The sequence below is a fragment of the Amblyomma mixtum genome, chromosome 4 (genome assembly GCF_055824585.1).
Source record: "Amblyomma mixtum isolate Tamu chromosome 4, ASM5582458v1, whole genome shotgun sequence".
Lineage (NCBI taxonomy): Eukaryota > Metazoa > Arthropoda > Arachnida > Ixodida > Ixodidae > Amblyomma > Amblyomma mixtum.
This window is the reverse complement of record NC_143015.1, coordinates 98,212,923-98,231,970: the sequence shown is the minus strand read 5'-3', so window position 1 is coordinate 98,231,970 and position 19,048 is coordinate 98,212,923. Positions and strand designations below refer to the sequence as shown.

The following is a 19,048-nucleotide window of genomic DNA, read 5'->3' as shown; positions in this document are numbered from 1 at the left end:
AAGGCAAGATAACCGCTGGTCCTTAAGGGTAACGGAGTGGATTCCAAGAGAAAGCAAACGTAGCAGGGGGCGGCAGGAAGTTAAGTGGGCGGATGAGATTAAGAAGTTTGCGGAGATACAATGGCCGCAACTGGCGGACAGGGTTAATTGAAGAGACATGGTATAGGCATTTGCACTGCAGTGGGCGTAGTGAGGGTGATGATGATGATCACTCGCCGGCGCACTACGCAGCAGCTGCCGCAGACAGTCCGTGCTACATTACTCCGTTCCCGGAGCACTCTCCCTCCTCCTTCCACGGTAACCCTCCTCAGCCTTCCGGGTGGTTCCCATGGCAACCACCCTGAGCCACAACTTCCTCTTGCCACAGTTATACAGAGATGCTTGCGCGGCGTTTCCCACTTCTCTTGAAGAGAAGTTTATTGGACTCATTATTCATACAAAGGGACCATAGTCCCTCACAAAGACAAAAAACAACAAGGCAGCGACTATACTTCGTCTCACAAGATTAGAAATATTATAGCGCAAACAAAGACACGGACAAAAAAGAGAGGAAACACACACACAAGCGCTACCACACAAGCGCTATGAACTACCAACTCGCCCAACAGGAAGTTTTAATGAAGTCTCACAAGATGTTTGCAGCACTACGGAAGGTAGAGCTCTCTCGTCCAATCAGGGCTGCAGAAACGCAGAAAATAGTCCCTCGAATATTTGAGGAGTGTATGACTATTAATCAAAACAATAAGCATTACAACTAAAAACATGATTTGGACAGGTATATTTAAATGGTAGGGAGTGTTTCAATCACTGGTGAAATTACCAGACAAAGCCCGTACGGACACAGCTCTGCGGAGGCCTGCTGCGAGGTAGTGATGCGTCGCCACTTTCCAACATGGCGTCGGTCGAGTCTGTTGTGTCTCCTGTGTGCTCTACACCGACAGTGCGCTGTTTCCCCAAGCAGGCGAAGCAGGTGGCTTTAAATGTTCTTGAAGCGCTTCGCGTCGAGTGCGGGGGCAGTTGGAGTACAAATGCGCTCATCAAGAGGACGGCAAAACTCACGCAGGTGAGCGAGCGAACGCTTTACAAGTGGACAACGGAGACGTTGAGCGCGGGCCGAGTGTTGTTGAACGCGGGCCGTTTAACGTGCGTTGCCTCTCGCGCAGCACATGGGCTTGTTTTGCATTTCGCCACCATCGACACTCGGCTGCCTCGGCACGCTGGAGTAAATAAATTTATATGCACATGACTGAAATTTACTGCGACGCGACAACAGAGGAACTGATGAGAACAGGTTGCGACAAAAAAAAAAGTGTGGCTGGTCCCTTTGGAACGGGCGTCCGCCTGTCCAAAAACAAACCAAAAAAAGAATAAAAAGACATCAAGCGCCACCTGCTATAGGTAGAAAGAAGCCACCTGGACATCAGGTGGATCGAACCACAGGCGCGTAGGAACACACTAATGTAGTGCGCGCCATCCTGATTGGACGAGAGAGCTGTACCTTTCGTAGTGCTGCAAACAGCTTGTGAGACGGAGTATAGTGTCGCTCGGTACAAACAAGCTATGAAACAAGTACACAACGGCGACTGCTGTCGCCGTTCACACAATATCATTCACCGCACAGAATGTTCAAAGGGTCCATAATGTCCAGGCATCGCGGGTGGAAGACAATGCACGCCAACCAAAGCTTTGTACGAAATAGCCGCGTGTCCAGAAACCGAGGTAAATCATATTGATTTAGACTCACATATTTAGTACAGGAAGCGTTTGTAAAATCTGCGGTATTTGGGTTGATAACTAGATGTTGATCACAACCGCCGCGTAGGCACACGCTGGCCGAAAACAATAAACAAGATTCTTAGTAGTGGGCCGGTCATCTCCGGAGCGAATATCAATTTCACCAGCAAAGCAGTGCGTAGGTGCGCAAAAACGCCACATGCGAGACGCCTAACGTGTGCCTATCGAGAACCAGGATGCCCGCTGCTTGCCGATTGATTGATTGATTGCGACTGAGAGAAGGATGAAAAGGAAAGTGCACGGGCCTGCCAACTGGCTCAAGCCGAGCCACCACCGCTGCCACGTGCAGATAGAAGAGAGCTGAAAGATAAGAGGACAGAGTAAAAGACAGAGTAAAGACGCGCGCCGCAACAACCGCGTCCACCGGAACGGACGCTGGCTGAAAAATACAGATACACGGCCGCAGCCCGAAGGCTGCAAACCGAATGCCACATCTGGTTTGCAGCCTTCGGGCTGCGGCCGTGTATCTGTATTTTTCAGCCAACGTCCGTTCCGGCGGACGCGGTTGTTGCGGCGCGCGTCTTGCCGCACTGAACGTGGTCATATAAGCACAGCTTTGAAAATTGAAAATTGGCTTTTGAGGAAATGAATTGGGGCAGTAACTGTCTCACATATCTCGGTGGACACCTGAACCGTGCCGGAAGGGAAGGAAGGAAGGTGGGAGTGAAAGAAGAAAGAGAGAAAGAGGGAAGCCGCAGTGGAGGTCTCCGGAATAATTTCGACCACCTGGGGATCTTTAACGAGCACTGACATCGCAAAACACACGGGCGCCTTTTGCGTTTAAATTGGTACATTGGTAAATTGGTTTTAGAGGAAAGGAAATGGAGCTGTATCTGTCTCACATATCTGGGCGGACACCAGAACCGCGCCGTAAGGGAAGGGAGGAAGGTGGGAGTGAAAGAAAAAAGAGAGAAAGAGGTACCGTAGTGGAGGTCTCCGGAATAATTTCGACCACCTGGGGCTCTTTAACGTGTACTGACATCGCACAGCACACGGGCACCTCTTACGTTTCGCCTCCATCGAAACGCGGCCGCCGCGGTCGGGTTCGAACCCGGGTACTCCGGCTCGGTAGACGAGCGCCTTACCACTGAGCCACCGCGGCGGGTCCTTTTGCGTTTCGCCTCTATCGAAACGCGGCCGCAGCGGTCGGATTCGTACGCGGGTACTCCGGCTCGGTAAACCAGCTCCATAACCACTGAGCCACCGCGGCGAGTGACGTTACTTTCAATTTTGCCGCCAGCGTCCACTCCAAAGCAAAACCTAATATTTAGATACACAACCGCCTCACCAGCTAGCATGCACTACGCCCGTGCGTCTCTCCGTACTTCTCGCACATCGAAGAACTCACTCCGCTCGTGCTCTTTTTGTGCAAGACGGGCCTTACACGTTCCCAAGACATCTTCATCAATAAGGTTTACGCTGACTCCAAATACACCTCATCTACTGTGGCATCACCGCGGTGACATGCTCACCTCGTGGTCTGCAAGGCCGCGCGGACCTTATCCATCTACTCTGGCAGTGTACTGCATTTGAAATGGGCAGAATGGCGATACAGTCCCTCCAGCACACAGATTACCGTACCGCGCTGCTCACGGATAACGACACACAGCTCCTGTTTGCTGCATGCGGGTGTCAAAGCGGCCTGATCAGCACGGTGTAGGGGTGCCGACCAAAGTCCATCTCATCGGATCCAGCCATAGCCAAATCGACAATGCACTTACTCGGTCCTCGATTGTGAGTAACGTTCTTTCCCCGTTTCTTCGTACAGTGGCCTTGTGCCTTCCTCTCAAAATAAAGGAATAAAGGACTTTCAGTCAATAAAATTAGCATATCAAAATACTGACTGATTTATTAGAGCTGTATCTTACCGGTACTCACCTACGGGCAGAAACGTGGAGACTAGCAAAGAAGGGTTCAGCTTAAGTTCAGGACAACACAGCGAGCTATGGAAAGGAAAATGATAGGTGTAACGTTAAGAGATCGGAAGAGGGCGGAGTGGGTGAGGGAACAAACGCGGGTTAGTGACATCCTAGTCAAAATCAAGAGGAAGAAATGGGCTGGGGCAGGGCATATAATGCGCAGGCAAGATAATCGCTGGTACTTAAGGGTAACGGAAAGGATTACAAGAGAAGGCAAGCGTAGCAGGTGGCGGCAGAAAGTAAGGTGGGCGGATAAGATTAAGAAGTTTTCGGGTATGCAGTGGCCGAAACTGGCAAAGGACAGGGTTAATTGGAGAGACATGGGAAAAGCCTTTGCCCTGCAGTGGGCGTAGTGAGGCTGATGATGACGATGATGACTCCGCTTTCCGGGTAGTTCTCCTCACCACTTCACCGTTCTAGGCGCGTAGCGCCAGCGATCACCCTCTCCTCGGGCGGCGCATTTCGCAGCAGCTGCCGCAGACAGAACATGCTACATTTCTTCGTTCCTGGCGTACTCTCCCTCCTCATTTCACGGTAACCCTCCTCCTTCCAGAGCCTCCGGGTGGTTTCCATGACAACCACCCTCCACTCGCGCCTTTCACTATAGCCATACCACAGTCCACCCTTCGGTTAAGCTTTCCTGGGTCCTCGCCATGCCCGCCCCCTTGCACGGTAACCGCATTCCGGGCAGTTCTCATGGTAACCACTCTCCAGTTACACCTTCCTACACTCTCGCCTTACGCTCCTTCTTTCACGTAACCCCGCGTCCTCTTACAGGGTAACTACCTTCCGAGTGGTTCCTACGGCTACCATCCACCAGTCACGCCTTCGTACGCTCTCGGCATACCCTCCTCCTACCACGGTAACCATTCTCTGGTTTGGGATTCCTCCGCTTTCGCCGACGTCTCCTTAGTTCATGGTAACTATCCTCCTCCTTACACGGTAACTACTCTCCGGTTAGTTCATGTGGCAGCCACCCACCATTTGCGCCTTCTTACAGTCTTGCAATACCCTTGTCCTTCCATGGTGACCTTCCTCTTTTGGGGGTTCCTCCGCTCTCACGATAGCATCTTCCAGGGTAACCACCTCCTCCGGATTGTCCCGGTGGTAGCCAGCCACCTACTGGTTACGCACTCTTCCACTCATGTCGCGCCCTCCTTCCACGGTAACCACCCTCCGAGCGGTTTCCCATGGCAACGCACCCACCTGTTACGCCGATGACCATTACATACTATTGCTACTACTACTACTAGGACGACGCGAAACCCTAAGCAGCTGTCACTGTAAAAATTATTTGGTAGCAAGTTCTCGCTGTAGGTTCCTATTGGTGTTCTCTTGGAACCTTTCTAATGTTACCGTAACGACAGATGACAGCTCTAGAACGGTGTGGGCGTTAACGACACTAAGCTGCACACGGGCTGTGAGGGACACCGCAGTGGAGAGTTCTAATTTCGACCACTTGATACTTTTGCATTTGATGTGCACTGACATCACACAGCACACGGGTGTTTTTGCGTTTCGTCTCTGCAGAAATGCGGCAAGCTCCGCTTGGGTTCGATCTAGCGACCTTGCAGTTTTAGAAGCACCGTCAGTGTAAAGTTGAGTATACGTGGATCTTCCATGCCCTTCGACTGACATTTTGCCGAGCGGATTCAAGTAGAAGTTGAAAGGTATTCAATTAAACTACAAATCATCCTTGATTTTACCACGTCTCTCTCTGACCACGTCTGCAGGGCAGATGGCGTCTACGAGCATGGTGTTCCTGGCTGTGGCCATGCTGAGGGCTGCAGCGGCGATGGCAGATGAGGATGCGGAGTTCCGCGGCGGGGCCGGCTGGCAGCAAGGAGCGGGCTGGCAGCAGCCATGGTACCCACCCGTGCACACCCCTCCGCATGGTGGGCAGGGCTGGAAGCAGCCAGAGCACCCACCAGTGCACACCCCTCCGCATGGCGGGCACGGCTGGAAGCAGCCAGAGCACGCACCCGCGCATACTCCTCCACATGGCGGGCACGGCTGGAAGCAGCCAGAGCACGCACCTGTGCATACCCCTCCGCATGGCGGGCACGGGTGGAAGCAGCCAGAGCACGCACCCGTGCATACCCCTCCACATGGCGGGCACGGCTGGAAGCAGCCAGAGCACGCACCCGTGCATACCCCTCCGCATGGCGGGCACGGCTGGAAGCAGCCAGAGCACGTACCCGTGCATACCCCTCCACATGGCGGGCACGGATGGAAGCATCCACAGCACCCACCCGTGCATACCCCTCCGCAAGGTGGGCAGGGCTGGAAGCAGCCAGAGCACCCACCAGTGCACACCCCTCCGCATGGCGGGCACGGCTGGAAGCAGCCAGAGCACGCACCAGTGCATACCCCTCCGCATGGCGGGCACGGCTGGAAGCAGCCTCAGCACCCACCTGTTCATACCCCTCCTCATGGCGGGCACGGGGGGAAGCAGCCATCGCACTCATCAGTGCATACTCCTCCACATGGCGGGCATGGCTGGGAGCAGCCATTGCAACCACCCGTGCATACTCCTCCGCACGACGAGGACGATGGGGAGGGAAGAGGAGCGAGTGGGAAGCAGCCGTCACACCCAAGCTCCTGCAAGTACAGGCAAGTGGTTCCCTTGATGCTGTGACGGGCCCCGGCAGCTTGTTTTACTGCCGCTTGCTTTGGGCCACTTGGTACCGCCCACCATTGCCGCAGCCTTCTATGGCGAACAAGTGACCATCCCCTGTCAAACTTGTCCCCCATCCCAGCCAAAACAGCACACACAAGCATTACATGGTAGCGCCAACTCCAAGAAGCACAGTCATGTCGCATGGCCACAGAGAACACATTGCCAAGAGCGGCCACTGCCCAGTCCGCATGGATACGACCAAAGATTAACGGGATAATATTTGGTTATAAGAGGGTCTTAGCACCGTCGCACGGGGTGCACCACCTATGGCAACTACTACCGCATAAAAAATGTGGCCATACAAGTACGGCAAAGGCAACGGTAGCAGCAGTGTATTACCATGCTAGTCGTACAGCTGTCCGGCAGTGCTAAAAATCAGTAGCCGAAGAAGTCTGCTTTAAGGATGGGCGTGAGGGGCCATCGCCACGCTCTCCTAAGCGAGAAGGTTTTTCAGAGAAAAGTGCAAGGGTTGCAATTTATTTTCTCCGCAAGCTGTAGTGTGCATCTTCTCCTCTTACTGTCCTGGGCTGCCTGAGTTAAAAAACTTTGCTGTTGGTTTAGCTCCGCTTAAACCTAGTGCGTACGCGATAGCTTCATACGCATGGTTACACGTGGTAAACTGAGCATGCACGTTGTGCTCAGCGAGGTTGCGGTGCCGGCGGCGGCAGCGGCGGCGCACCTGTGACGTCACGCGCGGTGTTCTGTTGCGCGGCGCATGCGCAGTAGCGGCTTCGACTCGACCCGGTGACCTTTGCTTAACATGGCGCAGTGAAGCTTTCGCTTCAAAAAGTGTCATATGTAAACAACTATGCTTTTTCTGTGCGCTACAAAAGTGTCTTCATGGATAAACAACTCACACAGATCCGTCACGATTCTCTGCATGAGAATTCATTGCCGCATGCCCGGAATACATAGACCACACGCTAACGCGGCTCTGCCCCTCTGTGTGCCTTGCTGTGCGCAGGTGTTCGCTGCGGGGTTGCGATAAGACCCAGTGCCACTACAAATGCGTGCGGGGCGCCGAATGTCCGGCTCAGGGCGGTCTGGATGCACGCAAGGGTCAGGGCGCCGAGATCAACGTCTTCAAGCCGCTCACAGAAAAGGTGGACGCTTTCGACTACGAGCTCAAATGAAGCCTGCAATAAAGTGTTGATTGCGAAAACACGAACGACTGTTTACTGGAGAGAAAAAAACCTACCAATTTTGCACAACCACCTGAACATGTGAACATATATCCCAATGGGCATTGAAACTCCGATAAACGTCCTGAGGACGTTCAGGGCGTCGTCGAGACGTCTAAGGGAAGTTCAGTGCCCATTGGGTAACTAAACACTGAGTTATTTTTCTGTCTTCCATTTTTAATTGTTCTAGTGGTCCAAGACCGTTGTATTCGGGTTATTAAAGAAGCCTGAACTACAAGCTACGATCTCGTCATTGTCTGAACAGCAGCAGCAGAGTGGAGCGAGGCGCGACTGTGAGCAGGCAGCGGAGGCTCGGGGAAAATATACAGGGGCACCCTAGTTACACGGACAGACTTAACCGCGGTTAAGGCAAACGCGGTTAGGCGTATCCGGACTCGAGCGGCGGTGCCAAGCGCGCGCGCCGCCTCTCCTGTCCGGCCATGGTCAGGGCATTGCTCGACACGCCATCTAATGGAAATAGTTATAGCCTGTAGAGTAGCTATATTTTCTCCTGAGAGATGGCAGCATCATATCGTAGCAGAAGTACATTTTGATAACGTGGTTTTGAAAGTCCCGAAATGGCGCGAAAACATCGCAGTGTGGTTGAAATCCGCCAGTCACGTTATAAAGAAAGTTGTCAAATGATTTCGTCGAAAGTGAAGACAACTTCAGAGACGAGGAGAGGTATTTTGTCTCCTTCGACAGAACAATTTACGTCAACAGCAAGTTTGGATAGTGAAACTGACGAGTACAGTAGTGCAACCCGCAGCGATAGAGTACTTCGAGAAGTACTACACCCCGAAGGACTTCTGTTCAAGACATTGCGAAGCAGAATAAATTTTGTAAATAAATTTCTGTGACCAAGTTATCCCATGGCACTCTTTTTCCTGATGAGGGGCTGGAGGCCCAAAATAACACTGACCGGAGCAGTAGTGAGAGTGGAAAGCATTCCTTGCCGGGAAGGATTAAAGAGCATAAGCTTTACACGGCTTGTATCTACTGCCACATAGCAAGCGGCACTTACGCTAGTGAGCTTCCATTTTAGGCTGGCTTGTGATGCGCCACCAGCCATCTTTGTATATGTAGAAGCACTCCAACCAAACCGGCGTCGGGGTTTGCTGGCAAACCCGCTGCGGAACGTCGGAAAGCTTCAGGACTCTCTGTCTTAAAAAGCAACCAGACCACGTAAATCTGACAACTGCATGTGGATTATACGAAACGACCACTGTAGCAGACGATTATAAAAGGTATCAACAAACAACATCCGAAATGAGTAATATTTTGCTGTGAAATTTCATTTCATGGTTGCTTCCATTCTGCGAAAGAAAGAAATGAATTATCACTTTGGTAATATTTGCAAGCATTAGAAAAAATCAAAGAACAGATCCGCAGTGCAGCTTCGTTATTCAATATGTTGCCAATATTTTTCTATTCTGTAGGTAACGGGGCTACTTGTTCAATCCGGAATTTTGCGAACACCTACAAGTGAGGTTCCCATAACACCGTAGTTACATCACATAAAAAGCCACACCTTTTCAGTGCTAGGTGTAGTGAAAAGTGTAAGTACACAGATCAGCTTGCAAGCATGCCCCAGGAGTTAATACTTTCTGACCTTCAGATCAGTAACAATGTTTCTTGCGCGATGTCAGTGCGTGGTAATCAACATTGGATAGTCAAAACTAATCCGGAACCCTCCATTACGGTGACCCATTTTTTCTTGTTTCGCTCTGTTTCATCCCTTCCCACAGGGTGCAGATCATACGTCCAAAGAGAGAGAGAGAGAGAGAGAGAGAAACTGTTATTACGCGGGTCATTTCCTGATAAATTATTTGAAAATTCAATTAGTGGCTTTTGAGGAAACGAAATGGCGCATCTTGGTGGACACGTGAACCTAAGGGAACGGAGGAAGGTGGGAGCGAAAGAAGAAAGAGAGAAAGAGGTGCCGTTTAGGAGGGCCCCGCAGCAATTTCGACTACCTGGAGATCTTTAATGTGCGCCGACATAGCACAGCACACGGGCGCCTTTTGCTTTCCGCCTCCACTGAAACCTGGCCGCCGCGGTCGGGTTCGAACTTCGAACCCGGGTACTCTAGCTTAGTACTAAGCCGAGCGCCTTAACCACTGAGCCACCGCGCTCGACAAAATTTGGCTCTTTCGACTAGTTACGAGCACTGGAGGCGTTGCTTTGCCTGCATGCTTTTCGAAAGTGCATGCATGCATCTTGGCACGATGCAGCAAAATGTTGTGTCACAGCGGCGAGGGTAATCGCGTTTTCGAGATTTTAAAAACTGATATGGCTGGTACTAACGGCAGGCTACAAATCTCTGATTGCAATCAGGTGCCTATCGGTAATAGTTAATAAGTTAAATATTTTTTGACCTCGGCCAACACTGGTATAAGTAGGCCACAAAAATCTTCTGTTTACCTCAAAAGCCCTATTTTTAAAAATGAGGGATCACCTTGCCTGCAACACCCGTTATAATTTCAGCTATAACATGGGTCTTTGTAGGTTTATAATAAGGAGGCTTACCAAACGACTGTTTACATTACAAGAATACTACCTGTATAGCATGTATCTCCTTATTTATAACCGCAAATGACTTCAAGAAGGTTATAGACCACGATGATATTGTTGTGTTTTTGGGAAACCTGCTATAAGCTAAATGCTAATAACTGTGTACTGTTTTCTCCGTAACTTATAGGAATACATTGCACACACTTATTAGCATTTAGCTTATAGTCGGTCACACTTAACACTCCGTAACTGGGCCGCCGTGGTGGCTCAGTGGTTATGGCGCTCGGCTGCTGACCCAAAAGACGCAGGTTCTATCCCGGCCGCGGCGGTTGAATTTCGATGGAAGCGAAATTCTACAGGCCCGTCTATTGCGCTATGACAGTGCACGTTAAAGAGCCGCAAGTGGTAAAGGCCCTTACTACGGCGTCCCTGATAGCCTGAGTTGCTTCGGGACGTTAAACTCCCATAAACCAAACCAAAAGTTATTTGCATACAGTCATAATGAAAAGCTCAACGGCCTTTTAAAACTACCGTAGTTGAAGAAATAATCATCCTAGACTCGGTACGCACTCAACCGCACGCTCGGTTTCTTACGCCGTCATTTCACAGCTGCAGACAGTTCCATTAAGCTTCATTTGTTAAGGACGTTAATAAGACCGAAACTAGAATACGCATGTTCTATATCGGATCCTAATCAAATATCTCTAATTAACACTTTATATTACGTTCAGAACAACGCCGCCCGCTTTATTGTTTCAAATTACTCACGAACAGCAAGCGTGTCTGCACTAAAGTCAGCCCTTGGTCTTCCAGCTCTTTCTTTGCGCCGTAAATATTATCGCTTATGTCTTTTCCAACGGATTTATTATACTAACCCTATTCTCCAAAAATCACTTACTGCTTCCTCCGTCTTATATATCCTCGCGCATGGATTATAGTTTTCAGGTAAGAATCCCGCACTGCAGAACCACCCTTTGCTTGAATTCATATATTCCTCGAACGGCAAATGACTGGAACCACCTCCCTGCCTTCATCGCTGGCATCACCGATGTCGAACATTTCAAAAAAATTACTTGTGGTTTTGTATGACCCTCCTCTCCGTAATACCTCCGGGCCTTGAGAGTATTGAAAATAAATAAATAATTAAACTTTTTAAGAACATTTGTTGTTTCCTTATACCTGAACCTACAAACACATCTTGAGGAATTCCGCTACACACACTACAATAAAAAAGAAAAACCCTGCAGTTCATTGCGGTGTATACTGGTCTTCCGACAGGCAGTGCCGCACTCCCAGTGTGCAGCCAATGACCGTACACGTGTCTCTCTACTGCTGTACTCTCGGGTTATCCGTTCCTTCCGAGGGTAAGGAGAAAATGGGAGGAGGTAGCAACCCGGAAGAAGAAAACCAAGCAGGTTTGTTCCCCCGGTGACTTCTTGTACGTAGACTGTGAGGAATGGAGCCGGGGGAGGGGAGGGGGGGTCACGTCTGGTCCGACCGGCCTGCTGTCCGATAAGGCACGGCTCCGGCGAGGGGTATATAAAACAGCCGGAAACCAAGGCCAAGCCCTCCTCCCGGCCCTCTCCAATACACGGATCTAAGCGGTGAGTCAACGGACTCCGTCACTGCCTCTTTGGGCTTCCAAGCCCAACCTATAAAACGTTATCTTTCGTATGGTTAATTATAGCCATCTTAATTTTTCTCACAGGTAGATAATTAGTAGCTTAATTTTTTACATAAGGGATGTGGCAACTAATGAGAAGGTATGTGGACGGACGGTACTTGAAGCGGGTGGGTGCAAAAAAATTGATTTCGTCGCGTATTTACACTTTAAAAGACTGTTTATCCTGAATTTCCGTGGTAGCAGGTAACCGGTCATTAGTTTTTTTTCTCTAAGATACCTACAGATTAAGTGTGAGCACCCTTCACAGTCTGTCAGGCATGGGCAAGTATCGAAGATACGTGTATCTTCGATACTATCTTTTGATAAAATTTGTGTATCAGTATTAGGCATCGCTTGCCAAAAATGAAAGTATCGGATCATCGGTATCGAAAATGCATTTTTAGCGTATCGCGTACCTTAACAATACTCGATACTCAAAAGAAAAACTATGCCGTTCATTCTGAGCCTGCTGTGAGTCAGACTTTGGGCCGGCGGCAGTGGCTGAAATAAACACTGAAACGAGGGGTGGAGTACAGTTATAAAGAGACGATGCCAGTGCCGCTGGCGCCGTCAGTTGTCATTATTTCTGCGTTCATTGTTCGATATACAGACGACGTATACTTCGCGGCTTACAAAGGTGGTTCAGCTTAAGTTGAGGACAACGTAGCGAGCTATGGAAAGAAAAATGATAGGTGTAACGTTAAGAGATATGAAGTGGGCAGAGTGGGTGAGGGAACAAACGCGGATTAATGACATCTTAGTCGAAATCAAGAGGAAGAAATGGGCTTGGGCAGGGCATGTAATGCGAAGGCAAGATAACCGCTGGTCCTTAAGGGTAACGGAGTGTGAATCAAGAGAAGGCAAGCGTAGCAGGGGGTGGCAGAAAGTTAGGTGGGCGGATGAGATTAAGAAGTTTGCGGGAATACGGTTGCCGCGGCTCGCAAAGGACAGGGTTTTAATTGGAGAGACATGGGAGAGGCCTTTGCCCTGCAGTGGGCGTAGTTAGGCTGATGATGATGATGATACTTCGCGCTTCTGCACACTCGGTGCCAGAAGGAATGAGGAGACAGACTCATCGCTGGGGTAGAAACAACACCCTCTTCGCCCTTGTTACAATTTGATTTATTGGGATTTAACGTCCCAAAGCGACTAAGGCTATGAGGGTCGCTACAAGTTGTGGTGGTTGCCAACAGAAATGGACGACTTCCGCCGTTATGTTCATGTTCTTACGGAGCACTCATTGTTTACTTTGTTAGCCCGATAAAGTTCACGCACTCTTCCGCACGAGGTTCAATGGGGTCATCAGAACCGGCAGCCTCAAATACAACAGCTGGTGCATTCCTCCCAGTGAGCACTAGAACGTCCCATAGGCGTCCTGCAGGGGCTCTAAACGTCCACATGACGTTCATGGGAGTTCCAGTGCTCATTGAGGGTGTTCCTACAAAAGTTTTATTAGCGCATTCTCATGCAGCGAGTTTAATTCTTCGTACATATTAAATGTGGCGGGCGCAGATGATGCTCGACGATTTGACTCGAAAGCGCCGATTGAATGACACTGAGATAAAACTCGTACGAGTATGTTCGAACAGCCCTCGATGATGCTTTCCTTGACCTAATAAAATGGCATCAATTGCGCTCTCAGAGAACAGAACTAAGCGACAAAAATAGCATGATGGTGAGCTGTACATAGTCGAATTGGAGAAAATATGAAATAGAAATGGAACAAATGAAGCGCACATGTCAGTATCACCAGCAGGAAATATGTTATGCACCAACTTCCTTACGTGTTTAGTTTGCCAGTGATCCCGTAGTTCTTAATATGACTAACCAATTGTTGTGTTGGAAAATGGTTGCATCGGGTGTCGCCTTCGATTAGAAAGGTTTCAGCGTTGCTTGTAGTTGTAAGCACTACCTCTGCCAAGAGCTCTTGGGTCCGCTGGACCACACCATGTTTCTTCTCCTCCTTCTTGATTATTAATCCTTTTGAGGCCTCTTTGGCCTACAAATCACTTTTGCCCTGCCGTCATTTGGCCTTTTTTTTCTAATTGGTTTTCCTAAAAATTTTCTCTGGGGCGTTAAAAATGGTCTATAGGCTGTCTATAGACTTCCTGTATGCTCTATTGCCTTCCCGTAGATATTTCCTTTTGTCAGTTGATTCTTGCCTACAGAAAAGTCTACTAAAATGCGTAAGGTTATATATAAATCTATAGATCAATTGTCTATAGACGGCCGATAGGATTTGTATTGCCTATAGACTACTCTATAAAAAGTCTATAGGCTTCACAGACGGAAGTCTCTGGACAGTCTAAAGCCTGTCTAAAGAGATATTTGTAAGGGTTGGCCCTTTTTTCTTCTTCAATTGGTTCTGCCTGCGATCACTTCAGGTTTGGTACTGGCTTCATCTGACATTTGTCTTTTTTGTTTTTACTTCTTGAGAGTTTTACAATGAAGGAGCTAAATACTCACGCGCTTCGTAATTTAACGAGCACGTGCGTGCGGCCTTACGAGAGCGGTGACGATTACTGTTACGGTAGCGACCACAGTGGGCTAGTCATTGAAATTTAAAAAAAAAACGAGCATTCCAAGGTAGCCACGGTCGCATGTTATCGTACCAACCTGGCCTTGAAACCCTGAGTTGAAAATCTTCCTTCAAAGGAAAAGCAATGGTTGAAAAAATACTTTGCCGCAACACGTGCGCTCACTGTAGGTTCATCTGAGGTTCTCTTTAAACCTTCCCAATATCAAATTAACAACCGATGGCTGCTCGAGAAGTGCGTGGGGTTTAACGTCCTGAAGCTACGTAACATGAGTTGTGAGAGGCACTGCCCCAGAAGGTTTGAATTTCTAACATTTCAGGTTCCTTAATGCGCACTGACACTGCGCAGCATACGGGTTCTTTTTTCATTGCACCTCCATGAAAAGGAGGCTTTCGACATTTTGTACAAAGGCTGCAGGTAGCAAAGTAAAGTGCACAAAGCTGTGGCCACCCCCGCAGGAAAGATGACGTCTGCGAGTGTGCTGTTCCTGGCGGCGGTCGTGCTCTGGGCTACTGCGGTACTGGCTGAGGACAACCCGGAACCTCGCGGCCGCTACCCTCCGCATGGAGGCGTCGGCGGGGGCTACCCATCGGGAGGGGGAGGGTACCCTTCGGGAGGGGGAGGATACCCATCAGGAGGAGGAGGATACCCCGGTGGACATTACCCCAGGCCCTGTCGGTACAGGCAAGTGGTTCCCTGGACACTATGACGGTACCCGGCTGTTTGCATTACTAGACACCTTTAGCATACCCTGTACCGTGTTACCGTTACCGGTACCGGAGTACCGGAAGCCTGCCCACCACCGTTGAGCACGCTCTGATTGTTCCCGATGCCGAGGCGCTCGCGCAGCTGCCGGGTACCTGGCTCCATCTAGCGCCGTCAAGGAAATTTGCGCATGCGCATTGGCTGCGCACGGGCTCATGGTACTCCGGTGCCGGTAACACGGTACACGGTATGCGAAAGGTGTCTGTTGCCGCTTATTTTCGGCCACTTGTTGCCTCCCACCATTTTCGCCACCTTTCATGGTGAACAAGTGACAATGACCGCAGTGTAAACCTTGTCCCCCACTCCTTCATACCTACAGCACACACATGTGACCACAGAAAAACGTATAGTCCGGTTACATTGCCACGTACAAGGAGCACATCGCCAAAATGGCCATTGCCCAGTCCACATGGAGATGATCAGTCGATTAACGGAGGAGTATTTGGTTATGATAGAAAGTTTTAGCACCGTCGTTCAGAGTACGAGAACTGCGGACACTACTACCGTACCGCAAAAGTGACTATGCAAGATTTGCAACTCTAGCAGCAGCAACGCATTGCAGCCGTAGAGGTGCCCGGCCATGCTGAAATCTGTTGCCGCACAAGGGCTGGTTTAAGAATGGTCGTGCAGAGCAATCGCCGTGATCTCCTATGCGAGAAATGTTTTGTATGAAATGTGCAAGGGTTTTAAATCATTAATCTTTTCGCAAAGGGAGTTCAAAAAGTTCATTGCGCAAATAGGACGGAATACATCCCTCTCCAGCAGCTGCCTATAATTCCTCCCCTGATGCGGACGGTGACGTTTAGCCATACCTGGCGAGGGCGTAATTAAGTTTGCCATTGTGAAAAGTTTGCTGTGGTCCGGGTATCATAGAAGCCGTCCCGGCTTCTATGATACCCGGACCACAGCAAACTTTTTGTCCTTTCATGCAGCCTGGCGGACGTCCCGTCCGCCAGGCTGCATGAAAGGACACTTTGGTAGCGGAAACACAGCCCAGGATACAGAGATCAGAGGACACACGCACATGCGCTTGTGCGTATCTTCTCGTCTTACGTCCTGTGTTTCGTCTGCGTTGCAAAAGGGTATTCATGTATAAACAACTCGTCCAAATCCGTCACGCTTCTCTGCATGATAATTCACTGCCGGATGCCCCGTGTAAAAGGGACACAACCTGACGCGGATGTATATTTCTGTGCGCAACGCTGTGCGCAGGTGTTCGCTGCGGGGTTGCGACCAGTTTCAGTGCCACTACAAATGCGTGCGGGGAGTCGGCTGTTCGACTCTGGGTGAACTGGATGCGCGCAAGGGTCTGGGTGCCGAGATCACGGTCTCCAAGCCGCTCAAGGAGAAGGTGGACGCGTTCGACTACGTGCCCAAGTGAAGCCTGCAATAAAGCGCTGATCGAAAAAACCCGAACGAGTGTTCACTTGATAGGAAGAAAAAAATTGCAGATGTTGAATGCGATTCATGCGGCAAAGTATGCATTGGCGTTTGTGTTCCGCCCGGACGGAACAGCAGCCACTGCCGTTGACGGGTTCAGACCGCACCGGAGGGTGGCGTGGTCCATTCCACCAATCACCGTGTGACACGCCGTAGCCCCTCTCCACTCACGGTCCAATCGAGCACGGGCAATGTGACACTGCATACCCAGAGCCATATATTCTCTCATATATGGCTCTGGGCATACCCCTTTTCCGCTCTCCCCAACCCTCGACTCTGTTTGGCGACCGCGAAGTCCCTCTCCTCACCCTCTTTCTTTTTTCCTCTCCTGAAAGTGGAGAGAGAGGTTTCCCTCCCTTCACTTTGCCTCCAGCCAACATAAGCTTCACAGGCCAAGGCCAACGACGGACACGTTTTGCGACATGGGCGTTCGTATGCTAACGCAATAAAATACAAGACTGCCTAATTTTGGACGGCCAACTGAAGATATGAACATAGTTAGGAACTGAGAGTTATTTTTGCGCCATCCTTTTCGAATCACTCTAGTGGCTTTTTAGCTGCGTTTGTTTTGGGGATACCTGGCTTATGATAGTGCTTACCGCGTCTAACTTTATGTGATGTGTTGCGCGTGTTGTGCTAAGAAATAATCTCTAATTTGATCAAGTGGTCAGACACGGTTGTTTTCGGTCCTTGAGGTATGATTCCACTTTTCCAAAAAAATTTTAATAGAAGATAAAAACACAAAATTAGTTGCTTCTTTTAATGAGAACTTTCTGTTATTCCAATCAGAATGTTAAAACAGCGAAAAAATATTTTAAAGAATGTACTCAATACACATTTGACGACAGCATTGCTGACGTTAATACAGGTCATCGCAAGTCGAATTGTTACTGCTGGTATACACCTAAAGACAGGAGCTGTGCAATGAACGAAAATAATTATGATAGCTCCAATTGTTAGGGTGTTATAGTGGATATTTTTCGTATATGAAACTTTTGAAAAAAAATGCAGCAGTAAGAAAACTAATAGCCCGATTTTTACTTATTGATGCCCATTGCGCAACTTGATATATCAGGAATAAGTCTAAAGCGGTTCGAAATTGTTGGAAGATGCATCACTACTACATTCGACTTGTTTGTTATTATAACGTTTATTATGATGGACTGAAAAATACTTCGTAATTGTAGGAAGCTTTTCAAAGCACTGTTTATTTTTGCGCGTCCATAAAGGTCACCCAGTCGGTGCGAGACCGGTCGATGCGATAAAATTCAGCTCTACCTCATTTCTCTAAATCTTTGTTGGTGATTGGAAGACAAGCAATTCTGAAATAGAAAAGACAGCACAAGATATACCGATCGAGACACACATGTTTATGTGGCAGCCAAATTTAAACTTCGCGAAATTACGACAGCCTACGGAAAGCCGAGTAATTTGGGTGAAATTTCTAATTACAAACCAGCTTCGGAAAGTCTCCCTGATGCAATTGCGTTTTGCCGTCTCACCGTTAATCCTTCACCCCACGCGCCATTTGGTGTCCGACACAGTCCACTACACATAGAAGTCCGAGTCAAAAGGCACAGAAAAATTGTTCGAATCACGCTTAATTTTAATAAGAGGAATCATTTTACTAGGTCTCTTGACGGGACGAAAGCATGGCTTCGAATACTTACATGTCCAACAATTTCGGACAACAATTTTGAAAATTGTGAGGTACTTTTACGGAAATATTGAACGAAATGATCCATTCTTCTGATATGTAGCAAAAATTTTCTTTTAATGTGTTTCCATTGACCGCATCGAACAACTAAGACACCCATTTTTGTCGCTTTCGTCGATAGTAAAAACGTCAATAGAAAAACAAAAAATTCAGGACGGCCTTCGGTTGATTTGCGGATATATTGATTGTTATTGTGAAATGTTACATTATATGCGACAATTGCGTTCATAAAAGGTTTCTTGCTCACAAATGGTTTTGCCCAGAATTGTTGGGTACGAGAGACCGAAATGACGACGTTTCGGGGTACCAGTATTTTCCTTTCCTGACTTTAATCTATAACGGCAATGGCTGCTTGGTTTAGGCAGTTAGGATTTCAGGTCTGCTCAGCGTTCTGTCCCGTTTGAAACGGTGGGCGCTGGGTGCCACCATGTTGCATATACTTTAGTGCGAAAGCTAATATTGGCCTCGTAAACTGGAAAATGGCGAGAAATAAATGAGACTTTAAACGAGGTTGACTTTGGCCAAGTTGGACACCTTGTAGCCCGGCTCCCTACCTACTTGATAGAGGTTTGATTTCAACCACCGGCCCGCAATCTTTTTCTTTTTGTTTTTTCAGCTTTTGCTTTCTTAAGATGGCGCTCTTTGAACTTAGATGCCCTTGCGCCAAAAAAAAAAAAGAAACTAGCATCATCATCATCTTAAGATGAACGGCTGCATCCCTACGTTGCTCCCTCAGTACGAACCTCAGAGCCCCAGGGATGATTCGTGGCTTGACTGACGACTAGCCTGTCTGCATTTAGCCTAGAGAAAGGTTAATGGCTATGACACAGTTAGTCTC

General features: G+C 48.9%; 1 protein-coding gene across 1 annotated transcript; it reads left to right on the top strand.

Moving 5' to 3' along the window:
• Window positions 1–14,751: 14,751 nt before the first annotated feature.
• LOC149347553 (uncharacterized) lies at window positions 14,752–16,434 on the top strand. Its single transcript, XM_089585609.1, has 2 exons — window positions 14,752–14,972; window positions 16,266–16,434. Exons 1-2 carry the CDS (start codon window positions 14,752–14,754, stop codon window positions 16,432–16,434), a joined length of 390 nt encoding a protein of 129 aa, XP_089441735.1.
• Window positions 16,435–19,048: the final 2,614 nt, after the last annotated feature.